This window comes from Rhineura floridana, chromosome 1 (assembly GCF_030035675.1).
Source record: "Rhineura floridana isolate rRhiFlo1 chromosome 1, rRhiFlo1.hap2, whole genome shotgun sequence".
Classification (NCBI taxonomy): domain Eukaryota; kingdom Metazoa; phylum Chordata; class Lepidosauria; order Squamata; family Rhineuridae; genus Rhineura; species Rhineura floridana.
This window is the reverse complement of record NC_084480.1, coordinates 141,234,891-141,244,588: the sequence shown is the minus strand read 5'-3', so window position 1 is coordinate 141,244,588 and position 9,698 is coordinate 141,234,891. Positions and strand designations below refer to the sequence as shown.

At 42.7% G+C, this 9,698-nt stretch overlaps 1 protein-coding gene across 6 annotated transcripts in view; it reads right to left on the bottom strand.

Annotated features, from left to right (window-relative positions):
* Positions 1 to 817: 817 nt before the first annotated feature.
* Positions 818 to 9,698, bottom strand: part of LOC133388367 (stimulated by retinoic acid gene 6 protein-like) — a 60,899-nt gene continuing 52,018 nt past the window's right edge. For 4 of the 6 annotated variants that reach the window (XM_061634350.1, XM_061634343.1, XM_061634358.1 and 1 more), the window contains 3 exons: positions 6,499 to 6,662; positions 6,174 to 6,326; positions 818 to 2,988 (listed from right to left, as the gene is read on the bottom strand). In XM_061634350.1, coding sequence (XP_061490334.1) covers positions 2,816 to 2,988; positions 6,174 to 6,326; positions 6,499 to 6,662 — 490 coding nt within the window. In that variant the 3' untranslated portion in view covers positions 818 to 2,815. Of the gene's footprint in view, positions 2,989 to 6,173; positions 6,327 to 6,498; positions 6,663 to 8,839; positions 9,019 to 9,698 lie in introns of those variants that run through there. The other 2 variants (XR_009763782.1, XR_009763787.1) reach the window with 2 other exon arrangements.

The window sequence follows — 9,698 nt, the reverse complement described above, 5'->3', positions numbered from 1 at the left end:
TCACACACAGCCCTTTTCTTTCTCTCTATGGGGGAGGGCCGTGTTGGATGTGTGGATCGTGCACAGTTGATGGCCCAGGATGCAGAATAGAACAGTGACAGGCTAGATTCCGTTGAAAGCAATCAGCCAGACAAGCACTAGGTTTTAAGAGTCACTTTACTGACAAGAAAGTTTCAGAACACGATTTCAAGCTCTCTCTGCCAACAAACTATTTCCCCCACACTCGACTGGCTTCACCCGCCCAGTCTTATAGATAAGGCCAGCTGGTTGTCTTGGAAACGTCCTTGAAAACTGCTCGGACTCTCCAGACATGTGAGCTGCTTGGCCTTGTTGCTCTGCTATGAAAAATACAGTCAGGAACCCTTTACTTGCCAACAGGCTGATCCAGGGAAAGAGGAAGGGAAGTGACTAGAGGGGATGGCACCCACATCACTTGATCAAAAATCCAAATCTGCTCCTGGGCCTAAAAGGGTTGGTGTCCTAAATAAGCAATCCTTTTATTATAAGACAGGACATACCGTCTCATAAGTATTTAAAGGAAAGTTCATTGAGGGGGAGGCCAAGACTGTGTGTATGCTCTACAAATCAGTAGGACTACAGAAAAACTGCAGACTGTGGTTTGGGGTCCTCAGTTTCCTGAGAGGCTCCAGCCCAAACTAGACATCACAGAGATTTGGTGGTCACCATCAAAAGCATCAACTCTGCATCTTCTCCCCATCTCTGTCTGGTAACAGCTAAGAATCTACAAAGCATTATGCAATTTACTGCATTTTATTTTTTCCTACCTTCACAGATGGCATCCAAATGAAGTGGAAGGTTTTAGAATTTTTCACTATTGTTTTTATTGAATCCAATACAATCCAAATACAGAAGAGTAGCAAAATATGTAAAATTAGAAATTCCGAAAAAACAGACACCACCCTCTCCCCCAAGTAACCGCAAACATTGGCATTTGTGATGTCAGTGAAAAGGTCCAAGCATCCACCCACACAGCAGTTTTAAGTTCCGCTAGGAAGATGATAAATCTTATAATGGTAATGCTTAGAGAAACATTTCTGCTTCCAAAGCCAGTTATGTTTTATGGAAATGGTAGAGCCTTCAAATATTATATATGTGAGCAATACGATTTGTTGTGGAAAAGAAAGTTGACTAGATCTCCCCAAAAAGAGCCTTTTCCTTTCAGAGAAACAACAATGCCCAGAGTTTAGCAGGTGATTGCAAATGTCTCCTCATCTGATCCAATTTTGTGTTTGATGTCGCATCCCAGAACGTGTGCAGAGGTCAGACTTGAACCCAAACGTTGAAAGCAGACCAGATAGCAATGTCATTGTCCTCTTGAATTCAGCTCTTTTTGGCCTTGTTTGATTAAGCAAATGTAGGCTAGCTTAGAAATTCTTTTCCCAACATGTAGGCCCTCTCCCCATAAAACTTTGAATATTATATTCTCTGCTTATCCCCTCATCCCCTCTGATTTACCCTTCAATCTCCATTTCCCCCTTCCCTTTTCTGCATTCCACACCACTCCTGTTCTCTGCCATTTGAAAGTGCATGTTAGCAAGAGAAAATTTTAATCTTCATTTGCCACTTTTCTCCTGGAAATTCCTGTATGCATGCATTTGCAAGACAGATAGGTAAGAGCAGGGATGAGAAATCTGTGGCCATCCAGAATATTCCAGATATTCTTGAACTACACCTTCCATCATCCCTGACTATTAGGATAGTTTCAGCTTTGGGGCAGTGGACTCCACCAACATCTGAAGGACCACTAGTTCCCCTTCCCTACTGAGGAGTGTTACACTGGCAAGATGAAAACACACTGTGTGAGGAATGGGGAATCTGTGGCCCTCTAGATGTTGTTGGACTCCAACTCCCATCAGCCCCAGCCAGAATTCCTGATGGACAGGGACATGGGAGCTGTAGTCCAACAACATCTAGAAGGCCACAAGTTCCCCAACCCTGTGCTTTGTGTTTGATTTCTTCCCTCCCACCCCAATAAATTCTCTTGTCTGTCATCAGGGATGGCACAGTCTTCATTTTGTGCATTTAACAGAATGCAGAATATGAAAGTCCCAGTGGAACATCTGGAATTATTTCCTCACCTGTTAGCATTAGACATGCAAAATGATGCCACATCACATTTGATGTCAATAGAACACAGAGCAAGAGAAGGTGAGGCTTTCATTGTGGCAAGGTCAGCTACACCAGTACAGTAAGACCAGCTTTGGAAGCACCTGCTAACTAATACAGAAATCCTGAGAACACATGACCTGACAGCAGCTTTGGAATCATGCACACACCAGTTCACATCACTGGTATGGGAAACTGGTATTCCAATTTGGTCGCCTGGAAAACTTGTGCTTCCTACTAAACCAATCTAATTTGGTTTCCCAGCTCAGATGTGCTTTCCTGCCAGACTCCTGCAGTCTGGGCAGGAAAAAAAAGTCCAACTGTAGGAGCAAAAGAAAATAAAAAAGTGCATGCTTTTGTGATCTTAAAGAGACCAACTAAATCTTGCCAGAGACAATGGTTTGTACAGTTTGTTAACAATTCCAGCAGGCATGCAAGCCAAATCTTTATATGGAGAGAAAGTAAGTTCCGTGGCATATTAAATAGTGGAAACAGAAGAAATGGCAATTTAGACAACACTATGAACAAGCTGCCAACATGTAACTCTCAGCAAAATGTGACTTGGAGCTGCGGCCGTTTTTGCCACTGCACACACCTCGTAGTATCAGGACCAGCACCTCTACAGTCCATATCCTCTATTAAGTCTCTGTTTGCTGAGCCCAAGGAGGTAATTGCACAGCTAAGTGTATTATATGGGCCTATTATATGGATCCACTATAATTGTAGAGACAGAAGAGTTCTGTGGAAAATCCAATGAATAACATCCTAGCCTTGGCTTCCTGAATTTCTGGAGACTGGGGTTGTTCAAAAGCGTGTAAAGCAGCAGCCATCTTGTCCTGGCTTTGCCTGATACCCTAGGCACTGAAAAGAAGACACCAGCATTTATAATTTCAAACATATTCAACATCCATACTTCCCAATCTCTTTCCCTCATTTATAAGCAGAGCTTGGAAAAGTTACTTTTTAAAGCTACAACTCCCATCAGCCCCAGCCAGCATGACCAATGGATTGGGCTGATGGGAGTTGTAGTTCAAAAAAGTAACTTTTCCAAGCTCTGTTTATAAGCTCGCAAGTTCTTTTCTGCACCCAATTCAAGATGCTCACACTAGTGTTTAAAGCCATAGGCCCCAAATATCTGAAAGAGCGCCTCCTTCCCTACAGACCTCTCTCAGCAGTTTGGAAATGCATTGAAACATTTGGAATGAATGAATTATTAACAGGAAGACATATAAACACCCTGCAGGTAAATCAGGATGAATGCTGATTGTTTTATGAAGCTCCCTACAAACAAATCAGAACAAATGCTCATTAAGGGCTGGATATAATCTAACCTCCACTTTAGCTTTGTGCAAGCAAATCAGGATGAATGTTCAACAGGTTATCTGGAGGAGCCCAAAGATAACAAATAGTTCTGCACCCTTCCCCACCCAACTTCATTCACCATGGCTCTTTCCTCCACCAAGGCTACTACTTCCCTGCTTCAATATGGAGAGGGGATAGCACAGCACCATAGTAGATTTCTGCTGGTGCTATTTTTCTTTCCTGCCTGGAAACAAAAGAAGACACTTTGATGGTGACAGGCACCACTGGAAAAGGGGCTTGACATGCCCTCCTAGGTGAAGAAGCAGTCCTGAAGTTTCATCAGTCCTCCTATAGGGTGAAATTTTATTTTGCTATACAGTAGGGCCCCACTTATACGGCGGGTTACATTCCAGCCCCCCGCCAAAAAGCAAAACCCTCCGGAAAGTGGGACATAGCGCTGTAGCTCGAGCGTGGCGGCTGAAGCTCCTCGCACTACAGCTGGAGCACGAGGAGCTCTAGCCTCTGCGCTACAGTAGCATGGGGGCTAGAGCTCCCCGATTGCGTGCTACAGCTGATCAGCTGCAGCATGTGATCAGCTGTAGAGTGGGGAGCTCTAGACTCTGCGCTACAGCTAACAGCACTTGGCCCCGTAGCATGGGGGCTAGAGCTCCCGCTGATCAGCTGTAGCACGGGGAGCTCCAGGGGCCAAGTGCTGTCAGCTGGAGCACAAGGCTAGAGCTCCCCATGCTACAGCTGATTGCCCTGCTGGCGCCGTATTAACAGAACACCGAAAAGTGGGGCCCTACTATACGTTCATTCAGTTTTTCTGAATCCGTTTTAAGTGTACATGGGCATTACTAATATCAAAATATTATAATGTTCCTAGTACTAGTCAATTTAAATTACAATCCTGTTTACAGGAATCTGGTATGGTCTTGAAACGACATGTCAGAAACTTTGGCGTCCGAGAAACAACTTCATCTTCCACTAAAGCTCTGTACAGGCACTATTCCTGAAATTGTGAGGTTGCCTGAACATACTTACAGTCCTCCCTGTTACGAAGCACTCTTTGGGATTTCCAAAAGCAGGGAGCCTCTAAATGCATTTAGTTGAACACACTTAGATCTCCCTTCAGACCTTCCCACTTAATACAGAGATGTCACCATCTGGGACAGAGATGTTGGGAGTGGCTCTTACAAGCATTTTTGTAATGCTGTGTTTTATAAGGTACATCATATGAAGGCCACCTGCAGCCTACCATTACGCAGCTCACAACTGCTTTCCCATGAGGAATGTGACCCTCAACCCTGAAAATTCCTCTGCTGAATATTATCAATCCTCTTGTGTCATGTATTATGTCTTTTGTATGTCTGATGTCTTTTGCGCAAGTTCTCATGGCCTATGGATAAGACAAATAAAGTATTGGTAGTAAGAATGTAAATCATGATTTAGCAATCATGAAAAGACAGAGGTACGTTTCTGACTGCTACTGGGGAGTAATTCCTTTTCCACAATCATTCCCGAGAATGTAAGAACAGCCTGCTGCTGAATCAGGCCATGGCCCATCTAGCCCAGCATCCTGTTCTCACAGAGGCCAGCCAGATGACCCACAAGCAGGACCTGTGCACAAGAGCACTCTCCCCTCCTGCAGTTCCCAGCAACTGGTATTCAGAAGCATGCTGCCTCCGACCATGGAGGCACAGCATAGCAACATGGCTAGTAGCCATTGATAGCCTTTGATGCCTGACTTAATAGTGTGAAGGGCAAACAGAACTCCCAGCTCAAGATGCTATGATGTAAACTATTGTCTACTAAACATTAAAGTACCTTAAAAATTTTGGTCTAGCCTTCATTCCCCATTTTAAGGGAGATGCCTTTAAGGGAGGGGGATATGACCCTTTAAAAAATCCAGTAAATAGGGACTGAGATGTTGACAATAACTTTTTAGAGAACTGGGAAATGAATGAGGCACTGCCTGCAGTGGGCAAGAAGAGGCGATGGTAGGCCCACAGAAATGTGTCTGAACATCATGGGTAGTGATGCCTCTGTCACTGCAGCGACAACACTCTTGATCCTCTTTGTCCTGTCAAGGTGTGGTGGACGACATGTTTTTATGTAGAGGGAGAGAGGGAGAATTTAAATGTCAAACAGGCACACAAAGTATACTTTAAAATGGTTCCACCTTGAAACTATGTGTGTAACCCTTTCCTCAAGTATAAGTGATGTGTAAAATTGGGACACTAGGACATCTAGTGGGCAAAGTGTAAGACTCAAACTTAACTTAGGCCCCATCGGCACTACACATTTAAAGCAGTATCACTTTAAATAGTTCTGACTTTCCCCAAAGAATCCTAGGAACTGTAGTCTGTTAAAATCTCCCCTCACAGAGCCACAGTGCTCAGACAATCTCTCTTCCCTGGTAACTCCGGGAACAGCATTCTTAACAGACCACAACTCCCAGGATTCTTTGAGGGACTGTTTAAAGTGGTATGATACTGCAGGTATGTATAGTGCAGATGAGGCCTTAGAGGCCGGCAGAACAAGCCAAGCCGCATATGGCATGGAATATCCAGCAGTAAGAATTAGTTTCCCCTGTACCCACTTGAGTCAGCCTTGGACTTGGGGGGAGGAAATAAGATTGGCTGTGAGCAGAGGTTTTTTAGCAAAGCAGAATGTCTCTCCAACCCTGTCCAAAATTCCCTCCTGAGATCAAAAATACATGATTGAAATGACTGCCAGTTTACCTCTTCCCATCATCTCAGTGATGTCTGTGTGTTCATTGGCTCTTTGCAGTTGTGTCCCTCTGTTTTGGGCATCAAGGATGTGGCAGAAGCAGACAAGGACGGGGTTTGTGTGGTAATGGTCCATCAACAGCATTCCAACCCAGTTCTTGAATCCTGCAGTGAAATAATGAGCATTCCTCTGTCCATACTAAATGGACAGCTTTCTGTCCCCATAGGACTGAAGCCAGAGTCGAGTTGTGGCTACAGTGTACAGGAAATGTAGGTAAATCCAGTGTTTTGAGAACTTCCCCTGCAAAGCATCCAGAGCATCCCTCACAGCACTTACCTCCATCGAAGGCTTCGTAGCCCTTTGGCATTAATGGCTGATCTAATCGTCCAATCAGCCAGGCTCCCAACATGGTGCTGCGCAATAGTCTCATCAGACAGGAAAACAGGCCCACCACCACCGAGTGAAAGAATAAAAAGTAGCTGAAGTTTACAAATGCTTTCCTGGAGAGAAAAAGATGCCTCCATTGAAGAGTTCCACAGTTCCTCGTTGCCCCCCAAACCACACACACACACTTGAAGGTATGATCAAGTGAGTTTGCTTTTGGATTGAATCAAACATAGCTAAGATAGAAAGTTTTTCCAAGTATTGGATTTAGAGACAGATGTATCTACACTTTAGGATGCACACCTTAACATGGTGAGGGGGTTTGAGAGTGTTGAAGAAGCTGAGAGCAATGCCGTCAGGGGTCTAGACCAAGAGGCTAGACTCCTAGCAGGGGCACCCATGGTGGAATGGTCAAAGCTGAGACACCAGACTAAGATGCATCCAAACTCAGAGGAAGGCAATGGTAAACCACCTCTGAATACCTCTTACCACAAAAACCCTATGAACAGAGTATCCAAAATGCAACATGAGTTAGTGCTGGAACATGAGACCTCAGGTCAGATGGCACTCAAAGAGCTACTGGGGAAGAACAAAGGACAAGTAGGAGTAGCGCTGCGACTACTGATGCAGCTGGGTCAAAGCTGAAAGGAAGCCCAGAGGCTGATGCGCACAGATGCAAAAGGAGAGTCCGGAGTTGTATAACGCACACAATAGGAACATGGAATGAAACTGTCAAGCAAGAAATGCAGCTTATCAACATTACAATACTTGGCGTGAGTGAATTAAAATTGACAGGAATGGAATATTTTCAATCAGGCAACTACAAAATATTTTATGCAGGAAATGAGAAATCAAGAAGAAATGGGGTTGCTTTAATAGTGAGAAGTGATGTAGCGAAAGCAATTAGGAGCTACAATGCAAGGTCTGAGCGAGTGATATCAATGAGATTAAATGGGAAACCTATTAACATAACCATCATCCAAGTCTACGCTCCAACATCAAATGCAGAAGAAGAAGAAGAATTGGAGAGATTTTACGCAGAAGTACAGGAGGAAATTGATCACACACCAAAACAAGATATGATGATAATCATGGGGGACTGGAATGCAAAAGTAGGGAACAGAGAAGAACTAGGAATTGTGGGGAAATGGGGCTTAGGTGACAGAAATGAAGCAGGAGAAAGACTTATTGAATTCTGTGAAGCCAATGATTTGTTTCTTGCCAACACATTTTTTCAGCAACCAAAAAGACAACTGTACATATGGACATCACCAGATGGTCAATATAGGAATCAAATTGATTATATAATTGGAAACACAAGGTGGAGAAGTTCCATACTTTCTGCAAAAACAAGACCAGGAGCAGACTGTGGTACAGATCATGAACTGATCGTATCGAAAATCAGAGTAAAGCTAAAGAAGAAGAACAAAGCACTCATAATGCCAAAATACAATTTATATAACATCCCAGAAGAGTATAAAGATTAAATAAGGAACAGATTTGAGACTTTAAACTTAGTTGACAGAGAACCAGAAGAACTATGGAATGAAGTCAGGGACATTATCAGGGAAGAATGCAAAAAGACAATACCACTAGTTAAACAGAGAGAAAGACCTCAATAGATGACTGAAGAAACTCTTAAAATGGTTAAAGAGAGAAGGAAAGCAAAAGCAAAAGGAGATAGAAACACGGTCAGAACCCTAAATGCAACTATACAACGACTAGTACATAGGGACAAAGATGACTATTACAATAGTTATTGCATAGAAATAGAAAAGGACAACAAAATGGGAAGAACAAGAGCTCTATTCCAAAAGATTAGAGAAATGAAAGGGACATTTAAACTAAGAGTAGGGATGTTGAATAATCAACAGGGAAACACTCTGACTGACCGAGATGAAATAAAAGGAAGATGGAAGCAATACACTGAAGAACTCTATAAAAGAGATGCAAGGATAACAGATTCATTCACGGAGGAACCATATGATGAAGAACCAGAATTTTTAGAATGTGAGGTGAAAGCTGCTCTTAAAATTCTTGGAAGAAACAAATCACCAGGAATAGATGGCATACCAATAGAGTTGCTACAAGCTACTGAGAGTGAATCTGTCCAAATTTTGATAAAAATTTGTCAAGAAATATGGAAAACTAAACAATGGCCCACAGACTGGAAGCATTCAATATATATCCCAATTCCAAAGGGGATCCCAGAGAATGCAGTAAATATTGAACTATTGCCTTAATATCCCATGCAAGTACGTAATGCTCAAGATTCTACAACAAAGGCTCTTACCATATATGGAGCGAGAAATGCCAGACGTCCAAGCTGGATTTAGAAAGGGAAGAGGCACCAGAGATCATATCGCAAACATATGTTGGATAATGGAACGGACCAAGGAATTTCAGAAGAAAATCACCCTGTGCTTTATAGACTACAGCAGTGGTTCTCAAACTTTTTTGGTTCGCAGCACACTGTAAAACATATAAAAATTTGCTGGCGCACTTCATGTACAAAATTAAAAATATATTAATATATTTTAAACTATGAATAAAAATAACTATACAAATGGGTTTCTTCTCATTTTTAAAATACACTTTCATAATATTCGCGGCACATCTAGTCACCTCTTGCGGCGCACCAGTGTGCCGCTGCGCACCGTTTGAGAATCACTGGACTACAGCAAAGCCTTTGACTGTGTAGATCATGAAAAACTATGGAATGCTTTAAAAGAAATGGGGGTGCCACAGCATCTGATCGTCCTGATGCACAACCTATACTCTGCACAAGAGGCTACCTAAGGACAGAATATGGAGAAACCAACTGGTTCCCCATCGGAAAGAGTGTGAGACAGGGTTGTATTTTATCACCCTATTTGTTTAATCTATACGTAGAACATATCATACAGAAAGCGGGATTGGACCAAGATGAAGGAGGTGTGAAAACTGGAGGGAGAAATATCAATAATGTAAGATATCCAGACGATACCATACTCTTAGCAGAAACCAGTAATGATTTGAAACGAATGCTGATGAAAGTTAAAGAGGAAAGCACAAAAGCAGGACTACAGCTGAACGTCAAAAAGACTAAAGTAATAACAGAAGATTTATGTAACTTTACAGTTGACAATGAGGACATTGAACTTGTCAAGGAT